Source organism: Anolis sagrei, chromosome 3, assembly GCF_037176765.1.
Source record: "Anolis sagrei isolate rAnoSag1 chromosome 3, rAnoSag1.mat, whole genome shotgun sequence".
NCBI lineage: Eukaryota > Metazoa > Chordata > Lepidosauria > Squamata > Dactyloidae > Anolis > Anolis sagrei.
The window spans coordinates 19,769,779-19,792,321 of NC_090023.1; the positions used below are offsets into that span (position 1 = coordinate 19,769,779).

The window sequence follows — 22,543 nt, forward strand, 5'->3', positions numbered from 1 at the left end:
TGCTTTTGGAATGCAGATATCTGTCTGCAATATTTTCAACCTGTGTATGGTTAAATCCATGGATATGGGGGGCTGACTGTAAAAGGGGAAACTTAGGTGACTTCATAAAAGGATTAGATATAGCCACGGAAGTTGTTTTCTTTCCTGTTTCAAAACCAAATGAAGCCTTTACATAGCTTCCTTGAGTGACCAGAAGGAAAGGTAGAATATAAATAAAGCGAGGGAATGAACGCAAATCATACATCCGCACTGTGTCCGCCCCTAAATGCTGGACTCTGGGGATAAACAAGAAGGAAAGGCTGTTGATTTTGTGTCCTGCTTGGAAGCTTCCCAGAGGCATCTTGCTGGCAGCGGAAATGAAAACAAGAATGCTGGGCTAAATGGATCCGTGGTCTGATCTGCCCAAGCTGTTCTTAAGCTCCTTTATGAAAGGATACTGAAATACTCAAAGGAAGCCTGTCAGTCCCAGACCTTATATGGCTCCAGACACCAAGAGAACTCTAGCCTGTCTCAAGTCACCTTTTGAAATAGGCTGAATTTTCAATATTTTTACTCTGTGCTAACACAGACTATGCTTGTGGCTTTGGATCCCTTCCTTCCGAGTTCTGTACTTTATATTCATTTGCTGTCTCCTGTATTACTTAGCGAAATGTTGGCAGAGCCTGGAAAGTTGCATTTTGAAAAACTCTGTTATAGTTATTATTTATTTGCCATACTAGCCGTCCCTGCCATGCGTTGCTGTGGCCCAGTCTGGTGATCTGGAAAATAAAGTAATGAGAAAGCATTGGTTTCTAATATATGTAATGTCTTTCTGCTTGTGGGTAAACAGTATTTCTTGCTGTTTCTTTATCAGTGTTGATGTAGAGATTGTCTGGTTTGCCTATTCTGGAGCATGCAACATATCATTGTCCTTCCTTTGGGGTCCCTTTCAAATCTATGATACTATATCTGTGTGTGAATCATATATCTATGGCTGGATGGCCCTTTGTCAGGAGGGCTTTGATTACATTTTCTTGCCCTGGTGAAGGGAGTTGGACTGGGTGGCCTTAAGTATTTTCTGTTGGTCATGGGGGTTCTGTGTGAGAAGTTTGTCCCAGTTCTGTCATTGGTGGGATTCAGAATGCTTTTTGACAATAGGTGAACTATAAATCCCAGTAACTACAACTCCCTGATATCAAGGTCTATTTCCCCCAAACTCCAACTGTGTTCATATTTGGGCATATGGAATATTCATGTCGAGTTTGGTCCAGACCCATCATTGTTTGAGAACACAGTGTTCTCTGGATGTAGGTGAACTACAACTCTCAAGCTCAAGGTCATGCCCACCAAACCCTTCTCGTGTTTTCTGTGAGTCATGGGACTCCTGTGTGCCAAGTTTGGTTCAATTCCATCATTGGTGGAGTTCAAAATGCTCTTTGGCAGTAGGTTAACTATAAATCCCAGCAACTATAATTCCCAAATGACAAAATCATTTTTTTAGTGATGGCGTAGAAGGTGTATTGTGTCCAAATTTGGTGTCAATTCCCCCAGTGGTTTCTGAGTTATGTTAATCCTACAAACGAACATTACATTTTTATTTATATAGATTTATATACTGTTTTTCTCAGCCTGAAGGTTACTCAAGGCGGTTTTACAATGGGCATAAATCAATGCCCCCAACAACATAAAATATAGTTAAAACATTAACATATAATATAAACCATATTAAAACAATTAAAGCAATAAAAACAAAACAAGTCCTCAGCATCTCATTACTAAAATCATTTTCCAGTTGCATCGTCCAATCGTTCTGTGAATCTAAATTAGTCTGTTACACTGCATAGCTCTACTAATGTATTAATAGCCCAGGAAGGTGGACTATTAATTAATTAATTAATTAAGATGAATAGTATGGTGTAGTGCAGGGGTTCCCAAACTAAGGCCTGTGGACTGGATGCAGTCCTCCAAGGTCATTTACCTGACCCCTGCCATAAATATTAGATTGAGAGTCACCCTAGGTCTGTAACAACTTGAAGGCACACAACGAAAACAAAAATAACAACAACAATCCTAATTAATATGCTGTCAAAGACTTTCATGGCCGGAATCACTGGGTTGCTGTGAGTTTTTCAGGCTATTTGGCCATGTCCCAGAAGCATTCTCTCCTAACATCTTGCTCACATCTATGGCAGGCATCCTCAGAGGTTGTGAGGTCTCTTGGAAACTAGGCAAGTGAGGTTTATATATCTGTGGATGTCCAGAGTGAGAGAGTGGTCCAGCATTTCTGTGTTCTCAAATAATATGCTGTGTCCAGGTTGGTTCAACAGGTGCTCTTCTATGGCTGACTTCTCTGGTTGAATGAGTCTGCAGTGCCTTTCATGTCCCTTGATTTGTTAATCTATTACAGACACCATGTAACAAAATTTGAAAAAAAAGTTCCTGGTCTGAAAGTGTTATTTCCTGTTTAATTGTACAGTACTTTCTTTGAAAGTAGTTGTTATACTGGCATAGACAATGAGAACTGGGAAACCTTGGCCCTTGAGCGCTCCAGCTGGAGGTCAGCTGTGACCAGCAGTGCTGTAAAATTTGAAGAGGCACGAATGGAGGGCTAAAGAGAGAAATGTGCCAAGAGGAAGGCTCATCAAGCCAACCCCGACCAGTACCACCTTCCATCTGGAAATGGATGCCCTCATTGCAGGAGAACCTGCAGATCAAGAATAGGGATCCACAGTCACCTACGGACCCACCGCCTGAAAGACAATGCTACTTGGACAACAAGGGATTACCTAAATAAGTAAGTACTTTGAAAGTAGTTGTTATACTCACCAAACTTCATTTTTGTGGCTGCCACAAATTATGTCGAATTGGTTGAGACCCTATGAGATATTCATTGAAAAACTATAGCAAAATGTACTGCCAGATGTCCTGCAAAAACAAAGTTGTTGCTGTTTAATAAATGTTTCCTGTTTTTATGATAGAACCAATTAGGAAATAACATTTATAATCCAGGAACAAAAATCAGGTTACATGGTGTTCTTTCTAAGCTTTTTATAGTTACAGAAAAGTATCTCCTTATGGAAGGCATTGTAATTAATACAAACCTCTGAATGCATGAAATGCAGAGCAAGTAAGAAGTCAAACATGTGTTTCAGGCTCAACAGTAAATAATGATTCCTATTCTGGAATAATAAACAGTGGGGTGGATGGTGAAGCTCCAAGGACGGACCAGTAAAGCTCCAAGGACTGACTTTGGGTCAGTCAGTTCCACGATGGAGGGAAGAAGGATGTTCTTCAGGTCAATCAGGGTTACAGTTCCAGGAAGTGAACAGTTCTCTCAAGTCAAGAAAAGAAAGCACTAGACCGGGAAATTAGGGAAGAGCTCCAAGCCCAGACAAGGGAGGGGAGCTTTCCTTTCCTGTGGCTTTCAGGCTTTCAGATCCAAGTGTTGGAAATGACAATCTTCTTCAAGCCTTTTCTAGTAATATGTTTATCTATGATCCTGTTGCTTACTGTTTCCTGTATGCATGTTCTGGTATGCAGCATCCTTTACTCTATGGTTCCTGAGAAGTTACAAAAGGGGCTGAAGGCCACATGGTCTTCCTCTCTCTCTCCTCTCTTCTTTTGACTATGAGATAATTCTCTTTTATAACAAAATCTCTCTTATAACAAAAACAGCTATCAACAGGTCACATAGTCAAGAGCAAAGAGAGGAAGAGCATGTGGTCTGCAGCCCCCTTTGTAACATATCAGAAACTGTTCTGGGGCCAGTTCTGCTCAATATCTTTATTAATGACTTAGATGAAGGGTTAGAGGGCATGATCATCAAGTTTGCAGATGACACCAAATTGAGAGGGAGAGCCAATACTCCAGAAGACAGGAGCAGAATTCAAAACAATCTTAACAGATTAGAGAGATGGGCCAAAACTAACAAAATGAAGTTCCTTACTTCCTTCCTTCCCTTCCACCTTTTCTTCCTTCCTTCCTTCTCTCTTTCCTTTATACTTCCCTTCCTTCCTTCCACCCTTTCTTCCCTTTTGTCTTTCCTTTATCTTTCTCTTCCTTCAGCCTTCCCTTCCACCCTTCCTTTCCTTTTGTCCTTCCATCCTTCTATCTTTCCTTATCCTTCCCTTCCTTCCTTCCTTCCATCCTCCCCTTTCACCTTTCCTTCCTTCCCCCACTCCTTCCCTCTCCCCCTCTTTCCATCTTTCCCTTACTCCATTTCACCCTTCCTTCCTTCACTCTTTCCTTTATCCTTCCCTTCCTTCCATCCTTCTCTTCCACCCTTCCTTCCCTTTTGTCCTTCCATCCTTCTCTCTTTCCTTTATCCTTCTCTTCTTCCTTCCCTTCCCTTTTGTCCTTCCTTCCTTCTCTTTCCTTTATCCTTCCCTTCCTTGCTTCCACCCTTCCCTTCCATTCTTCCATCTTTCCCTTTTGTCTTTCCTTTCCTCTTTCCTTTCTTCTTCCCTCTCTCTCTCCTTCCTCCCTTTCATCCTTCCTTCCTTCTCTCTTTCCTTTATCCTTCTCTTCTTCCTTTCCTTCCCTTTTCTCCTTCCTTCCTTCTCTTTCCTTTATCCTTCCCTTCCTTGCTTCCACCCTTCCCATCCATTCTTCCATCTTTCCCTTTTGTCTTTCCTTTCCTCTTTCCTTTCTCCTTCCCCCTCTCTCTCCTTCCTCCCTTTCATCCTTCCTTCCTTCTCTCTTTCCTTTATCCTTCTCTTCTTCCTTTCCTTCCCTTTTCTCCTTCCTTCCTTCTCTTTCCTTTATCCTTCCCTTCCTTGCTTCCACCCTTCCCATCCATTCTTCCATCTTTCCCTTTTGTCTTTCCTTTCCTCTTTCCTTTCTCCTTCCCCCTCTCTCTCCTTCCTCCCTTTCACCCTTCCTTCCTTCTCTCTTTCCTTTATCCTTCTCTTTTTCCTTCCCTTCCCTTTTGTCCTTCCTTCCTTCCTTGCTTCTCTTTCCTTCATCCTTCCCTTCCTTACTTCCACCCTTCCCTTCCATCCTTCCATCCTTCCCTTTTGTCTTTCCTTTCCTCTTTCCTCTCTCCTTCCCCCTCTCTCTCCTTCCTCCCTTTCCTTCTTCCTTCTTTCCGTCACGGGGAAGCCAGTCCTCCCAGCAGAGAGTGCTAGCATGGAGCCCCCAAGTTAGAAAGTTTGCCCATTCCTGCTTGGCGCAGAGACACGTTGTGTTGCCTCCTCCCGGTCTCCTGGAGATGATCTGACAGTGGAAGGGCGGCCGGGGGGGGGGGGGGGGAGGCGGGGCGAGGCGGAGCGGACGCGGGAGAAGCCTGCGGGGCGGGAGGGGCGTATGGCCGGGCTGGGCAGCGGCAGGCCTTCCTTCGGGCAGCAGCAGCAGGAGGAGCCCGGCTCGGGAAGGAGGCGCTGGCAACAGCAGCAGCCCCACCAGCAGCACTATGTCTTCTCCTTGGCCCCTCCACCACCATTCTCATCATCATCATCATCAGGAGCATCAGCATCCCCTTCTTCTTCTTCTATGCCAGGCTCGGAGGCGACGTGGAGGAGGAAGCTCACCCGCAGAGGCCGGCCGAGGATGGCTGTGCTGGGCGCCGGGCTGGCCTTCTGCACGCTCCTGGCCTTGTACGCCTCCTCTTCGCTGGGCCCAAGCTTCCTGCAGCCCCCGCTCTCTGCCTGGTGGCCCCAAGAGGAGGAGGAGAAGGAGAAACCAGCCCTGGTGAGGGTGCTGCTCTGGTGGGAGCCCTTCGGGCGGCAGAGGAGCCTGGGCAGCTGCCAGGAGCGCTTCCACATCCCTGGGTGCCAGCTCACCACCGACCGCAGCCTCCTCCTTGAGGCCCAAGTGGTCCTCTTCCATCACCGGGACTTGGTCCTCCATGGACTGGACCAGCTTCCCTCCAAAAGACTTCCAGCCCAGCGCTGGGTCTGGATGAACTTCGAGTCGCCCTCTCATTCACACCACTTGCGGGACTTGGGAGGGCTCTTCAACTGGACCATGTCCTACAGGGTGGACTCGGATGTCTTTGTGCCCTATGGGTACCTCCGCCCAAGCCGGGCTCTTCACCCTATGGATCCCATGCCCAAGAAGACCAAGCTGCTGGCCTGGGTCATCAGCAACTGGAACGAGGAGCATGCCCGGGTGCGCTATTACCACCAGCTGAAGGACCACCTCCCCATCGACGTCTACGGCGCCCAAGGCCTGGATTTGATAGACGGCAGCGTGGTCCAAACAGTCTCGGAGTACAAGTTCTACTTGGCCTTTGAGAATTCCCAGCACTCGGACTACATCACGGAGAAGCTCTGGAGAAACGCCTTCAAGGCCTGGGCCGTGCCCATCGTCTTGGGGCCACCCAGGGCCAACTATGAGCTTTTCATCCCTTCCGATTCTTTCATCCACGTGGAAGACTTCTCTGATCCTGGGCAGCTGGCAGTCTACTTGAAATTCCTCGACAAAAACAAGAGCAGGTACCGGAGGTATTTCGCCTGGAGGAAGCACTACGACGTGCAGGTCACCTCCTTCTGGGATGAACATTGCTGCAGGGTTTGCAACACAGTCAGGACCGCAGGGAAGCAACCCAAGACGATCCAGAATCTCGCCAACTGGTTTGAGAGTTGACCTCAGGAGGCCGGACAGGTTCTCATTCAGAATTCCCACCCATAAAGGGAAGGGTGTGTGAACAACAATGAGATCCTCACCGCTAGAAAAATGATATAGCCTTGGGTGCAACTACACCACAGAATTAATGCAGTTTGGTGGCCATAGCTCAATCCTATCGAATGCTAGAATTCGTGAGGCACCAGCACTCTTTGGCAGAGAAGGCTAAAGACCATGCAATGCTACAACTCCCATTATTCCAGCGTTTCTCAACCTGGGGGTCGGGACCCCTGGGGAGTCACAAGGGGGTGCCAGAGGGGTCGCCAAAGACCATCAGAAAACAGTATTTTCTGTTGGTTGTGGGTGTTCTGTGTGGGAAGTTTGGCCCAATTATTTCATTGGTGGGGTTCTGAATGCTCTTTGACTACCGGTGAACTATAAATCCCAGCAACTACGACCCCCCCCCCTCCAATGTCAAGGTTTCCCCAAACTCCACCAGTGTTCACATTTGGGCATATAGAGTATTTGTGCCAAGTTTGGTCCAGATCCATCACTGAGTCCACAGTGCTTTCTGGATGTAGGTGAACTACAACTCCAAAACTCAAGGTCAATGCCCACCAAACCCTTCCAGAATTTTCTGTTGGTTATGGGGGTTCTGTGCGGGAAGTTTGGCCCAATTCTTTCATTGGTGGAGTTCAGAATGTTCTTTGATTGTGGGTGAACTATAAATCCCAGCAACTACAATTCCCAAATGGCAAAATCAACCCCCTCCCAAAACCCCACCAGTATTCAAATTGGGGAGTAATGGTCCAGTGAATTAAAACAGATCCTGCATATTGGAGATTAATATTACAATTCATAACAGTAGCAAAATTACAGTTATGAAGTAGCAAAAAAAATAATTTTTTGGCAGGGGGGTCACCACAACATGGGGACTGGATTAAGGGGTCGTGGCATTAGGAAGGTTGAGAAACACTGCATTATTCCAAAGCACAGAGCTCATGGAAATTAAAGTGGTCTTAAACTGCATTAATTCCAAAGTGAAGATGCACCCCATGGTGGTTTATGACCACCACTAACCTTCAAAATAGTTGCTGGCCAATCAGGTTGGTGTCACCTGGTGCCGTTTCACGTGATGTTATATTCCCAGGACATTCTCATACAGGGAATAGTGCTTCTTTGTAGTGCACACAGGCAAAACCTCATGATTTGAAGCATCATTGCAAAATCGTGACCAGAGTGCATGGACATGAGAAGGTTTAGAAATAAATCAGAATAGAGTTGTCTTGTGGGTTGAATTATGTAGTAGAGGTAAGCTGGGCTTACAAAAAAATGTGGTTATATCTAACTGCAGGGATATTTTTTTATAGAAAGTAATATATTTGGGTTGCTGTGAGTTTTCCGGGCTGTATTGCCATGTTCCAGAAGCATTCTCTCCTGACATTTCGCCTGCATCTATGGCTGGCATTCTTCTGAGGTCTGCTGGAAACTAGGTAAATGAGGTTTATATCTCTGTGGAATGTCCAGGGTGGGAGAAAAAGCTCTTGTCTGCTTGAGGCAAATGTGGATGTTGCAATTTATTTATTTATTTCCTATACTTTTACCCCACCCTTCTCACCCCCGAGGGGGGGACTCAGGGCAGCCTCACATCGGATGCCGGCATCACAAAACAATCAGCAATACATTAAAAATATTAAAAACAGTAATTAAACAGTTAATTAAAACATGTCTGTTAAAATCATAATCCATATTCCAGAGTCCAGTCCAGGTCAAGTCATTGTCTTAAATCTTCTTTCATTTGCTCTTATTACTGGTTGAACGCTTGGTCCCATAGCCAGGGCTTAAGTTTCCTTCTGAAAGACAGGAGGGAGCTGCCCAATCTGATGTCCCTGGGGAGGGAGTTCCACAGATGGGGGGCCACTGCAGAGAAGGCCCTGTCCCTCGTCCCCACCACTCATATTTGCGATAGCGGTGGGATCGAGAGCAGGGCCTCTCTGGATGATCTTAGGGCCCTAGGTGGATCATAGCGGGAGATACGTTCGGACAGATAAATTGGGCCAGAACCGTTCAGGGCTTTATAGGCCAAAGCCAGCACTTTGAATTGTGCTCGGAAGCTGATCGGCAGCCAGTGGAGCTGGTGTAACAGAGGAGTTGTATGCTCCCTCTACGCCTCTCCGGTGAACAACCTGGCTGCGATCGTTGGACTAATTGAAGCTTCCAGGCAGTCTTCAGAGTCAACCCCATGTAGAGTGCGTTGCAGTAGTCTATTCAGGATGTAACAAGAGCATGGACCACCGTGGTCAAGTCAGACTTCCCAAGGTACGGGCGCAGCTGGCACACAAGTTTTAATTGTGCAAAAGCTCTCCCAACCACCACCGAGACCTGGGGTTCCAGACTCAGCAATGAATCCAGAATCACTCCCAAGCTGGATTAGCATTGAATGGCTGTAGTATCTGGAGAAAATGAACAAAATCTGTAGTATTAAAAAACTAAACTCAGGGCAGTAAATAAAGAGCAACACTTAAAAAACAGGTAAATTCCAGACAAGAAACAATCAGAGCCAGCTAACACCTCTCCACAAGCAGCCAGGAAGCAGCCAGGCTTTGAAGCTGCAATGCCAATCAAGGTGGCCAATTGCAACATTCCTATTTGCCTCAAACAGACAAGAGTTGTTTCTCTCACCCTGGACATTCCACAGATATATCAACCTCACTTGCCTACTTTCCAACAGACCTCACAACCTCTGAGGATGCCTGCCATAGATGTGGGCAAAACGTCAGGAGCGAATGCTTCTAGTACATGGCCATACAGCCTGGAAAACTCACAACAACCCAGTGATTCCAGCCATGAAACCCTTCAACAATACAATAATATATTTGTGCTGAAATGCTATGCAAATATTTTACAGACCATCATTTTGGTGTCACCCAGTGTGGTCCACACCCCACTAGTTATGCCATTGTGGGTAATACTTGTATAATTAACCAAAATGTCATAAAGTGTGATCTTTAGAGTTTTCGGAACTTCGTCAGTATGTGGCACAAGACAGAGGAGTATGGATCTCGGGGAGTGTTTGAGGTCAAATGTAGATGGCTCGTTTCAGTCACTACATGGTGAATCAGCGTGCATTGCTCTCTCCTCTTGGTTTTTTGGATAGATTTGCATGTTCACTAAATACATGTAGCATATCATTTATGGAAACTGTTCAGCATTTCTCTTCCAAAAGTCCCTTTTGGGTTTTCCCCTCCATCTCAAGAGCTGGTTCCTCTCATCACACATCCATGAAGTATCAAATACAAGCTTCCAATACTGACCCTGCCAAGTAATTTTGCTGAGCTGGCAACTCAACCTACAGAGAGTGACCGAAACTGTGATTTATAGTGACTTTCCACAGCTTGATTTCTCTGGCAAGAGGCCTTATTTAAAGAATGGATAGCAAGTTTGAGATTGTAACTCAATTCTACTGACATTTTTGCAACTTTTCCTTATTATGGTTGGCTAAAAATGTCATAGAATCATTGAGTTGGAAGAGACCTCGTGGGCCATCCAGTCCAACCCCCTGCCAAGAAGCAGGAAAAAATGTATTCAGAGCACCCCCAACAGATGACCATCCAGCCTCTGCTTAAAAGCCTCCAAAGAAAGAACCGCTACCATACTCAGGGGCAGAGAGTTCCACTGCTGAACAGCTCTCACAGCTAGGAAGGTGTTACAAACCCCAAAAAGGTTCCTGTTCTTTTTATGCAGATTGTTTAAGGAATAGTAAGGTAATTTAGATCAATGAGACACTTTAGAGACCAAATTTGGTTTTAACACTATTCATGTAACATTTATGTAACACCACAGAATCACATTAAGAGAGAGCTCTCGTGCACACTTTCCAAACATTCACAAATACTCTCTCACACAGCTAGGCCTTACTGTTTCCTCACTTCGTCTGCCAAGTCCAACTCATATCATGCTTTGTGTGAAATCCATGTTGATTCTTCAGGCTTGTTTCCTCTGCTCTTCTCCATGCATTCACATATTCATTCCTTACAAAGGTCTTCCTAATGTTCAGGTGGAATCTCCTTTACTGTAGTTTGAAGCCATTGCTTCACAACTTAGTCTCCAGGGCAGCAGAAAACAGGCCTGCTCCCTCCTCCCTATGACTTCCCCTCACATATTTATACATGGCCCTCATCATGTCTCCTCTCAGCCTTCTCTTCTGCAGGCTCAACATGCCCAGCTATTTAAGATGCTCCTCATAGGGCTTGTTCTCCAGAGCCTTGATCGTTTTAGTCACCCTCCTCTGGACACCTGTCACCAGAAAATATTTTAGCCTCTGTTTCAAAGCCTCCAAAGAAGGAGCCTCCACCACACTCCAGGGCAGAGAGTTCCACTGCTGAACAGCTCTCATAGTTAGGAAATTCTTCCTCATGTTCAGGTGGAATCTCCTTTCCTGTAGTTTGAAGCCATTGCTCCTCATCCTAGTCTCCAGGGCAGCAGAAAACAAGCTTGCTCCCTCCTCCCTATGACTTCCCCTCATATATTTATCCATGGCCCTCATTATGTCTCCTCTCAGCCTACACTTCTGAAGGCTAAGCATGCCTAGCTCTTAAAGCCACTCCTCATAGAGCTTGTTCTCCAGACACTTGATCATTTTAGTCATCCTCCTCTGGACACCTGTCACCAGGAAATATTTTAGCCCTATTATTTAACATAACGAAATAATTTCCCCGGTACTGCTATTTTTCAGGCTATCATGTAGCAAGAGCAATTTAATAATAATAATAATAATAATAATAATAATAATAATAATAATGGGTTTCTGTGAGTTTTCCAGGCTGTCTGACCATGTTCCAGAAGCATTCTCTCTGATGTTTCGCCCACATCTATGGCAAGCATCTTCAGAGGTTGTGAGGTCTGTTGGAAACTAGGCAAGTGAGGTTTATATATCTGGAACATCCAGGGTGGGGGGAAAAAACAGAGAGAACCCAGGTTGGACAATTTCAACATAAAGGAGGAAACCATGAAAATGAACAAAATCTGGCTATCAATATTTTTAAAAATCTAAAATCAGGACAGTAAATAAAGAGCAACACTTTAAAAAATGGGAATTCCAGACAGGAAACAATCAAGGCCAGGTAACACCTCCCAACAAAGGATTCCCCCAGGCAGGAAGTGGCCAGGCTTTGAAACTGCAATGCCAATCAAGGTGGCCTCAAACAGACAAGAGTTATTTCTCCCGCCCTGCAAATTCCACAGATGTATAAACCACACTTGCCTAGTTTCCAACAGACCTCACAACCTCTGAAGATACCTGCCATAGATGTGGGTGAAACGTCAGGAGAGAATGCTTCTGGAACATGGCCATACAGCACAGAAAGCTCACAGCAACCCGGTGATTCTAGCCATGAAAGCCTTTGACAACACAATAATAATAATAATAATAATAATAATAATAATAATAATAATAATAAAGTGTAGATCTTACATAGGCAAGTGCGATGCACAAATTAGGGTCTCCAATCACTCTAGATCCAATTCAATGTTGTTCAAACTATTGGTGTCTGCAACTCAGCAGGGTTTCAGAAAGGCATCTTTCCCAGTCATAACTATACAAGCCAAGCAGTGAGCCTGAAAAATGTTTGTTTTAACCCAGAGCTATGATTCACCTTGTCATGTTATTTAGAGAGGGAATTTTCAGAGCAGCAGAATAAAGTTCCATTGCTGAACACTGCCAGGTTTCATGCTTCTTCAGAACCAGTATTCTGTATATAATCCATCTCTCTTCAGTGATGGTTTCCATAGATCTTATTCAGATTCAATGTGGGGACATGAGAGAAGCTTCCCACAAGGGTGGTAAAACATCCAAACATCTGGGCGTCCCCTGGGCAACGTCCTTGCAGATGGCCAATTCTCTCACACCAGAAGCGACTTGCAGTTTCTCAAGTCAATCCTGATATGACAAAAAAAATCAGATTCAATGCCCTATGCAAAAGATTTATAGATCTCTTGTTATGAATGTAATATTTGCTTTGATAAGAGCTCTTTAGATTGCTTGCCTGTGTTGAACCCAAAGATTATGATCAAGAAATGATTTGCAAGATGTGTCCTAGGAATTCTGAGCTGTATCAATAGTCCAGAGGCTTCTCCACACAGCCATATAACCCAGAATATCAAGGCAGAAAATCCTACAATAACTTTGAACTGGGTTATCTGAGTCCACACTGCCATATATTCCAGTTCCAAGCAGCTAATGGGGGATTTTATTCAGCTCTGTGGAAGGGGTTGAAGGGCCCTTCTACAACAATATATCCCAGAATAACAAGGCAGAAAATCCCACAATAACTTTGAATTGGGTTATCTGAGTCCACATTCAGATAATGTGGGATTTTCTGACTTGATCTTGGGATATACGGCTGTGTGGAAGGGCCCAATCTCACCATAAGTGATCGCTATCTACATTGTAGTCACAGGTGTGTTTGAGTGTATGTGTTTTCCCAGGAGACTCTTAGAGCCCTTCCACATAGCCATATAACTCAGATATCAAGCCAGGAAATCCCACTGGAATATATGGCAGTGTGGACTCAAATAACCCAGCTCAAAGCGGATATTGTGGGATTTTCTGCCTTGATATTCTGAGATATATGGTTGTGTGGAAGGGTCCTTGGAGTACATCTATACTGTAGAATTGATACAGGTGGACACACTGTATTAACATACAAGTTGACACCATACCTCCATGCGAGGGAATCCTGGGAGCTGGAGTTTGGTGAAGTACCAGCAAAGAAGGCAAAAAAAAAAAAAACAATTTAAAACTACATATCCTAGGATTTCATATCATGGAGCCATGGTAGTTTCAAACTGTTAATTCTACAGCATAGATGCGCCCTTTGAGTGGCAGAAGAAAGAGAAATAGCCATTTGTGACATCTATATATAGGACTACATTGAATCCACTCTCTGGGTTGTTGTAGGTTTTTTGGGCTGTATGGCAATGTTCTAGAAGCATTCTCTCCTGATGTTTTGCCTGCATCTATGGCAGGCATCCCCAGAGCTTGTGAGGTCAGGAGATAATGCTTCTAGAACATGACCATACAGCCCTGAAAACCTACAACAACCTAGTGATTCTGGCCATGAAAGCCTTGGACAATACAATCCACTCTCTGTTTTAGTTCAGACTTGGTTCTTAGCCCTATCTCTCAACTAAGTCCAGTATTTTGGATAGTTCATTTATAGTTGAACTAAAACACAGAGCAAATTCACCTCTCCACTGATACAGAAACTGCCTACCTCCAGAGACACGAGTTTTCCATCTGTATGTCAATGAATCAAATCTGAATCATCAGTCACACAAATCCCTTCTTTTGAAAGGATTGAATATTAAAAGGCGCATGCATATTTATATATTCCCTGCTTAACAGATCTTTTTAAATGTATCATAATCAAAGCTTCCAAACTGATTTCTTTTTCAAGCTACATCTTCCAGAATCTCCCAACCTGCATTGCCTTTCCAAGTTGTGTTCTAAAGTTCTCCTTGTAGGAGAAGCTTTCGCCTTTGCTAAAATTTGATGGTAGAGAGGAGAAGGCCAAGGTGTTCTGAATGTTACCTATTTCAAGCAGCCTCTATTGTTCTACAAGAATTTCATCAGTAACTACTCTTAATTTGACTTAATTTGACTGTGTAAAGGTCTAGGGATAAACAGAACACCTGGCATCAGATCCTGGGATAGAGGCCTTGTCTGGAAGGGCCCATAGAATTGCCTGGAGAATTTAGCAATTTCCTAGAAAGGATCTATTTCCTTGGATAGTGAAACCTCAGATACTGAACCCATGGATATGGAGGTCATAATGGTTTTTTTTTTTTTTTTTTGCGTGTCATTGTTTTTTTTTTTATAAATAGTCTTTATTAGTTTTCATTTTAACAATAGCAAATTGTAAAGTACAAAATACAGTGAATAAAACATCCGGATATGCTTGGGAAAGGAAAAAAGAGGGGGGGAGGAGGGGGGGGAGGGGAGGGTAAGAGGGGAAAGAAGGGTGGTCTCTATGATAAATATCTATAGGTCAGATGGGTCAGGTTGAGGGAGGGGGCTCCTCGGATGTTATTGTTTTTATTAGCTTTCTTGTGTTGTGGATGCATATAGGTAAATCCTATGTTGTTTCTTTGTATGTGCCCCATAGAATCCGGCAATTAGGTCTGAGTAGAGGTATCTGTCTTGTGGTCTTGGCCTTGTTAACGGCCCTGGTCGTCTGTGAGGTGTGGGCCGGGAGGCAGTAAGTGGATTTATCTTTTAGGGAGCTTCGACCCTTCTCCTGCCCTTCAATGGGTGGGTATAGGGGAGGGGGGGGGATTTAATAAAAAAACGACTTCCGTTTGTAATCCGTACAGAGTATTCTCGGTTTCTCGGGTTCTCTACCGAGTAAGTTCCAGTGTAGGATTCCTACATTGTTTTACACCTTGCTGTCTTAAGATCCCTTCTTCTGTGTCTCTTCTTTTGTTTCCTCCCGTCATTTATCATTCTGTTTTTCATATTCATCGAATGGTGACCAGTCTGTCATTCTGACTGGGCCTCCAGAGCTAGATCTCAAGAGGAACGTCAATTTATCCATATCCCTCACTTCCGAGATTTTATCTATCCATTCTTCGATATTTGGAATGTTTTCATCTTTCCAGTGTCTTGCCAAGGTTATTCTTCCGGCGGTGGAGATGTATGTCCATAGGATGTCTTCATTATTGTCCAGCTGGAAGTCTTCGTCCGTCAGCCCTAATAGAAAGTATTCTGGTTTTCTGGGGAAACGTTTTTTCAGTATTTTCTGAGCTTCTGCTTGGAGTTCTGTCCAGTATTTTTGGATTTTTGGACAAGTCCACCACATGTGGAAGTAAGTGCCGGGGTGGGCCTTACATTTCCAACACGTGTTTGAGTAGTTCGGGTACATTTTGCTCAGTTTGTAGGGTGTTAAGTACCAACGATGGAAAGTTTTTAGCCAATTTTCTTTAAGCGAGGAGGCGTAGGTGTATTTTAGTTTTTTTCGCCAAATCAACTGCCATTCGTGTAGCTTGATTGGGCGTCCGATGTTTCTAGCCCAAAGGGTCATGCAGTTCTTGATCTCCTCGGTTTCTGTTTCCCAGAGTAGCAGTTGATTGTATAGTTTTGTGATGACTTTTTTTCCAGATTTCAGGATGCTTTCCCAGGATGTAGTTTTTTCTTGGAAGCCTAACTTCTCGTCGAGTTTAAATATTTCACGGAGTTGGTAGTATTGCAACCAGGTCAGGTTTTTAAAAGATTGAACAAGTTCTTCTTGTGGTTTTAGAATCCATGTATTATCTGTTATGCTTTTATTAAGTAGGTCTCTATAGGTTGGCCATTGCTGCCAACCTAATAGGCGTCTTTGCTTTGCCTCTAGTGGCGAGAGCCAAAGGGGGGTTTTTTCGTAAAAGTATTTTTTGTATTTGGACCAAACTTTCAAGAGAGTGGATCTTATGAAGTGATTTCCGAAATTGGCCTCAATTTTGGCTCTGTCGTACCAAAGGTACGCGTGCCACCCCGCTCTAAGATTGAATCCTTCTAGAGTTAAGGTGTTTTCTTTCTCCAGAGTGATCCAGTCCTTTATCCAGACCAATGCGCATGCCTCGAAGTATGTTTTTAGATTGGGGAGGCCGAAGCCTCCTCTTTCTTTCTTATCAATCATGATACGATGTTTAACCCTGGGTTTCTTCCCGTTCCAGATGAACTTGGCTAGGTCTTTATTCCATTGGTCGAAAATTTTGTTGTTTCTGATTATTGGCAGGTTCTGCAACAGATATAGGATCTTTGGTAGAATGTTCATTTTGATTAGTCCTATCCTCCCTAACAGTGAGAGGTTCAGTGATTTCCATTTAATCAAATCTGCTTTCACCTTTTTCCATGTTGTCTCGTAATTATTTTTGAGTAGCTGGGAATTTTTGGTCGTGATCCAGATCCCTAAATACTTTATTTTGTTATTGATTGTGAGGCCAGATCGTTTCTTCAGTTCTTCTTTCATGTCAGCTGTTATATTTTTTGTTAAGAGAGTGGTTTTGTTCTTGTTGATTTTGAAGCCCGATACCGTGCCGTATTCTTCTAATTTCTCCAGCCAGCTCCGTATGTTTTTGATGGGATCGTCGATAATACAAATGACGTCGTCTGCATAGGCCCTGATCTTATATTCCTGTTTGGCGATTTTCATGCCTTTGATGTTCTTGTCTTCTTTAACTGCTTTTAGTAGAGTCTCTAGGGCCATAATGAAAAGGAGCGGGGATAGGGGGCATCCCTGTCTGGTGCCCTTTGTGATCTTTATAACTTTCGACAATTGGCCATTTATCCGTAATTTCGCCTCTTGTTTTGAATAAATGGCATCGATGGCATTTCTGAAAGCGGATCCAATGTCGATTTCTGCTAAGAGTAGCTTCATGAATTTCCAGCTTAAATTGTCGAAAGCTTTTTCGGCATCTAGGGAGAGAAGGGCTAGCCTCTGCTGGATGTTGTGATCGTAGTATTCTATAGTGTTAATTATAGTTCTTAGGTTGTCCTTCGTGCTTCTACCAGGAAGGAATCCGGCTTGCTCCTCTCCTATCCAGTTCGTTAAAAATGCCTTTAATCTTTTTGCGAGAATTGACGCGAAGATTTTATAATCTGAGTTCAGCAAGGAAATCGGTCTATAATTCCTTTTATCTGACTGCTCGGTGTTACCTTTCCTAATTAGTACGATCTCTGTCTCTTTCCAGGATTCTGGGATCTGTCCCGTACTTAAAGCCAGGTTGAGTACTTTTTGAAGATGGGGAGCTAACTCCTCCTTCAGCGTCTTATAGAAACAGGCCGTAAAGCCGTCGGGGCCTGGGGCTTTGTTGGTTGGCATGCTCGCAATCGCCTCTGTGATTTCCTTAACTGAAATTTCTTTATTTAGGTCCTCTCTCTGTGTTTCTGTGATTTTTCCCAGCTTTAACTTTGATAGGTAGCTTGTAATTTCTATTTCCTTGGTTTGATCTTTGTTGTACAAGTTTGTGTAGTAGTCTTGAAAGTCTTCGATTATATCTTCCTCTTTTGTTAGGTAGTGTTCCCCTTTCTTTATTTTCGTTATCTGTTGTGCTTCTTTTTTTTTCCGTACTTTCCTTGCCATCCATTTCCCGGGCTTATTGGCATGTTCGAATTCGAGTTGTTTAATGTATTTGTATTTTTTTTCCAGGGATTCAATCTCGAGGTGGTGTTTCCTTTTTTTCAGCCATTTCAGATGCTTTTCTGTTTTTATGTTTTCCGGATTTCTTTTTAGTTCCTGTTCTTGTTCTAGGGTTCTTTTTTCTAGTTGTTTTATCTCAGCATTTTTATTTTTATTTTTAATCGCATTTTGCTGTATTAAGAGCCCCCTCATTACCGCTTTAAGTGTGTCCCACACTACTAGCGGAGAGATATCGGGAGTGGTATTTTGTTGAAAGAAATCCCTTACTAGTTCCTTATTTTTCTTGATGTCCTGTTCTGTTTTGAGGAGGTTATCGTTCAGTGTCCACCTTCTGGCTTTTGTTCTTTTGTTTATACCCATTTCTAGGGGGCAATGGTCTGATAGTTCTCTTGCGTTCGTTTGTATCTTTTCTACCTTAGATATGATCGAATTGGAGGCCCAGATCATGTCTATCCTTGTCCATAGTCTGTGGCGAGATGAGAAATACGTGAATTCTTTTTTATCTGGGTGGCAGTGTCTCCAGACGTCCTGGAGATCAAACTCTTCCTTGAACGAAATGAATTTTTTAGGGAGCAGGGATCTAGTTAGTTATTTATGTTAAGGAGGACATACCATCCGAGCTTTGCTTCAGGGACCAGGAGGGCAGATATGTCGCAGTAAAGGTGAAACTGGACAGTATGACGGTATTAATTTGCAACATCTATGCGCCAAATGGCCCCAAAACAAAATTTCTAGATTCCCTGAGGGAAAAACTATTAGAATCAGAATATGATAGCTTAATAGTATTAGGCGATTTTAATGGCATCTTAGATCAAAACCTAGACAAAAACCCAAACAGCAAGAGGAAGAAAGATAGATCCCTGCTCCCTAAAAAAAAAAAAAGGAAGAGAGGTCATAATTGTAAATGACAGCTTGGGTACTGAAACTTCCCAGCCTGAATATCCAGTGGCTTTGCAAATAAATAAATAAATAAAAAAGGGATTCTGGGAATTATAGGTTTTTTTAATCATGTCAGAAGTGAATGGAGAATATACTGCAAGTCGCTTCTGGTGTGAGAGAATTGGCTGTTTGCAAGGATGTTGCCCAGGAGACGCCCAGATGTGTTACCATCCTGTTTTTTCTTTTCTTTCGTGAATGCTTTTTCATTTCAACCATCCTGTTGAAGGCTTCTCTCCTGTCCCCACATGGGAAGCTGGGGCTGACTGATGGGAGCTCACCTCATCTTGCAGATTCGAACTGCCGACCTTCAAGTCAGCAGTTAGCCGGCACAAGAGTTTCACCCATTGCATCACCATGGCTCCCTGGGAATTATAGTGCAAAGAAGTCAATTTTTTCCCCGGCTGTGGTGCAAATCAATCAAGCTCATATAGTTGTTCTGCATTCTTTGCGAAAGTTTTCCGGTGGGGAATGTAGCGATTCCAGATTTGTCACATAACGAATGAGGCTAAATAAGAAAAGAGTGGTTACATACAATTATTTATAAGTACTAATCATATCATAACACTAGAGGCATAATAATAATAATAATAATAATAATAATAATAATAATAACACTTTATTTGTACCCCGCTACCATCTCCCAAGGGACTCGGTGCGGCTTACATGAGGCCGAGCCCAAACACAACAATACAAGCAATAATAACAACAATACAAGTAATTAAAAAACATAGACAATAAAATACACAACATTATCAATAAAACAACACATAATTAAAAACAGTGGGCAATCCCTGTTATCTTCAATTTTTTTTAAAAAAAAGGATAAAGAAGTAGGTGATGCAAACGACCTTTGACTGAGACCCCAAAGGTAGCTTCATAAGTGATTCAATGTGCATAGACTGTCTTTGAGCTTCCAACATTATCAGGCATATAAAAACATGTTTGAGAGCGCAAAAAGGTTGTTCACATCCCCCCGCCCGGGCCCTTTACTTAAATTGAATTACTCATCCTCACGGAATAATCCTATTGAATCCATCGCTGAATAGTAAAGCAACAGTTATGTAAAGTCTATTGAACTAATAGGTTTGCTCCAGTTGGAACTAGCAATTGCATGTATCCCTTTGCATTTTATCCATATCACTTTAATATCAGAACTGACTTTCAAGTTTAACTATGTGTTTGTTCATGGAAGTCCTTACATTGCAAAGAGCACAAAGACACCTCTGTGTATGACTTCTCCGATAATTCCCAGGAGACAAGAACGGCACAGATGTCATCAAAACAAACAGCTTTGGGGGATATAAAGAATTTCTTTCATTCAGGAAGAAGAGCCAGGAGGGTCAAGCTGAGAAGAAATGACGCAAACACCGTCTTTAGCTGGGGGTTTGGGTGTGTTTACAGGCATTTGTGTAGTTTTCCAGTGCTGTCATAGGGAAAAATGACAAGACATGATTGCTGCATCAGATTTATTTATGATGGATAAGAACGGAAAATGTAACTGATTGTAAACTTCACTAATATAAGTGGGGTTTACATCTGACATGGTTAGGAGTCTGCTATAATTTATTTTTTGTTTATGTTCGTGAATTGTATGATTCAATGATTAATCAAGGATTTCGGAGTTTTTAAAAACACGCTGTGTTCAGAAGGTACAGTACAACCCCCTTATCCACAGGGATTACATTTCTCTGTGAATTTCCTGCAGCTTCTAAAGATGATTCTATGGTAACTTCTGACAGAAGCATACTATAGAATTGCTTGGAGAAGCTAGACAATAAATAGGCAGGATCTATTTTGTTTGATGTGGGTAGATGAAACTGTGGGTACTGGTCCTATGCGTATGGAGATCATACTTGCAAATGAGAGCTTGGAAATATTTTGGGTACTGAAACTCCCAGAATTCCCCAACTAGAAGGATACATATGGGATTCTGCGAGCTGTCATTCAAAATAATTTTCCAATCTATGGTTCAAATCAGGTAGGTTCTGGTCATGTCAGGTGCGACTTGAGAAACTGCAAGTCACTTCTGGTGTGAGAGAAATGGCTGTCTGCAAGGATGTTGTCCAGGGGACACTGATGTTTTTGATGTTTTACCATCCTTGTGGGAGGCTTCTCTCATGTCCCCGCATGAGGAGCTGGAGCTGACAGAGGGAGCTCAGGTAGGTTCACATAATCAGAGAGGAATCAGGTAGATTCACATAATCAGTTTGCATTAATTGAAGAACTTTTCTAGCTGCAGATAGGGAATGTGGGAATGCAACATTTTTCACTTACAGAATGAGGCTGAAAAGGAAAAGTGTAGTAACAGTAGACTCTCAGTTAAACAGAACCTACAGGAACTGGTAGATGCCAGATGGATGTCTTTCCAGTTGCTTGAGAGTTACTATTTCAAACAGTATATGCCATTCTGTGCCAAAATCTGATATTAATATTGAAATATTGATATTGACTTGATATTAATATTGAAATACAGTAATTAAAAGCAAATAAAGACAAACTGAACTTTTAGTTTTCTCCTAAAAATAATTTTATTTTCATTATTATTATTATTAATAATAATAAACTTTATACCCCACCTCCTCCCCCCGAAGGACTCGGGGCAACTTACAACAATTCACAGATACAGAAAATAATATAAACAATAAATAGTAAACAAATTTCATTACATAACATAATAAAAACAGTTTAAAGCTATTTGCCCTCTAAAAACAGTTTAAATATATACATCGTTCCAGTTTTCCAATTGTCATAGTTATTTAAGTCCTGTCCAATAATTAAGTAATACTCTAGCCATTTTCAAAAGCTTGCTTAAATAGCCAGAATTTTAACTCTTTACTGAATGTTAACAAAGTAGGTGCTTGTCTTATTTCCTTAGGGAGAGCATTCCAGAGTCGGGGGGCTACTACCGAGAAGGCCCTGTCCTTCGTCCCCACCAATCTTGCTTGTGAGGGAGGTGGGATCGAGAATAGGTCTCCCCAGCTGATCTTAAGGTTCACGCAGGTTCATAGCGAGAGATGTGGTCACATAAATAGGCAGGACTCAAGCTGTATAGGGCTTTGTAGGTAATAACATGCACTTTGAATTGGTCCCGGAAACAGATTGGTAGTCAATGGAACTGCTTTAATAGCAGGGCCATATGTTCCCTACAACCCAATCCTGTAAGCAGTCTGGCTGCAGATCTTTGCACTAATTGAAGCTTTCGGACCGTCTTCAAAGGCATTGCAATAATCCATACTAGAAATATTATTTATACAATTTTTGCCAGTTGCTTGAGAGTTCTAGCTGCTTGAGTTCCAGTTAACTGAGAATCTACTGTATGTCTTTAAAGGCAGTGCAACAGAGGTTAAAAAGAGATGGGCAAATCCTTGACATCTTGCTCTAGAAGCCTGTTATTGTATTGGTTTAGCAGAAACTTCAATGTCAACTTAACCATCACATTATTGTTTCATCTACATGCCAAATTGTCTTTCATATTCATTGTTTGTGACCATGCTGGCCAGGGAGCCTGGCATTTGTATTCCAGAAATAATTTATCCAAGCTCAGCAGAAATGATGGTGGTAACAATTCCAATCTACTTTCTGCTCAAGGTACAAATTATATCCTGGAAAGGTACTGCAGAAAACTGCTCCAAAGTCCCTTTCCCCCTCATATCAATGTTTTTGTATGGAGAAGCACATTCTAAAAAGAGAATCAAGTGAGACAAAGGGTGTGCTAGTTATCTGGATCAGATGAGCCTGAATGCTGTTACAATGTCAGTAACTCAGGGAATTTTATACTTGCAGGCATTTTGTTCCTCAATGCCCAAAAGAAGGAAAATTTGTTTATATTTGTAATCATATTTCTGATATGATGCCAATAAAATAAGTGAAATGAAGCAAATAAA

At 42.7% G+C, this 22,543-nt stretch overlaps 1 protein-coding gene and 1 long non-coding RNA gene across 2 annotated transcripts; both read left to right on the forward strand.

Moving 5' to 3' along the window:
* Nucleotides 1-5,283: 5,283 nt before the first annotated feature.
* FUT4 (fucosyltransferase 4) lies at nt 5,284-9,306 on the forward strand. Its single transcript, XM_060766968.2, has one exon. The coding sequence runs from the start codon at nt 5,284-5,286 to the stop codon at nt 6,562-6,564; it is 1,281 nt and encodes a 426-aa protein (XP_060622951.2). The 3' UTR covers nt 6,565-9,306.
* Nucleotides 9,307-11,865: 2,559 nt separating this feature from the next.
* LOC137096698 (uncharacterized) lies at nt 11,866-22,543 on the forward strand. Its single transcript, XR_010909622.1, has 2 exons — nt 11,866-14,369; nt 18,612-22,543. It is a non-coding gene; the product is annotated as an uncharacterized lncRNA (long non-coding RNA).

Excerpts from the sequence above, each read along its gene's own strand:
- FUT4 (XM_060766968.2), top strand. The coding sequence starts at position 5,284 with ATGGCCGGGCTGGGCAGCGGCAGGCCTTCCTTCGGGCAGCAGCAGCAG.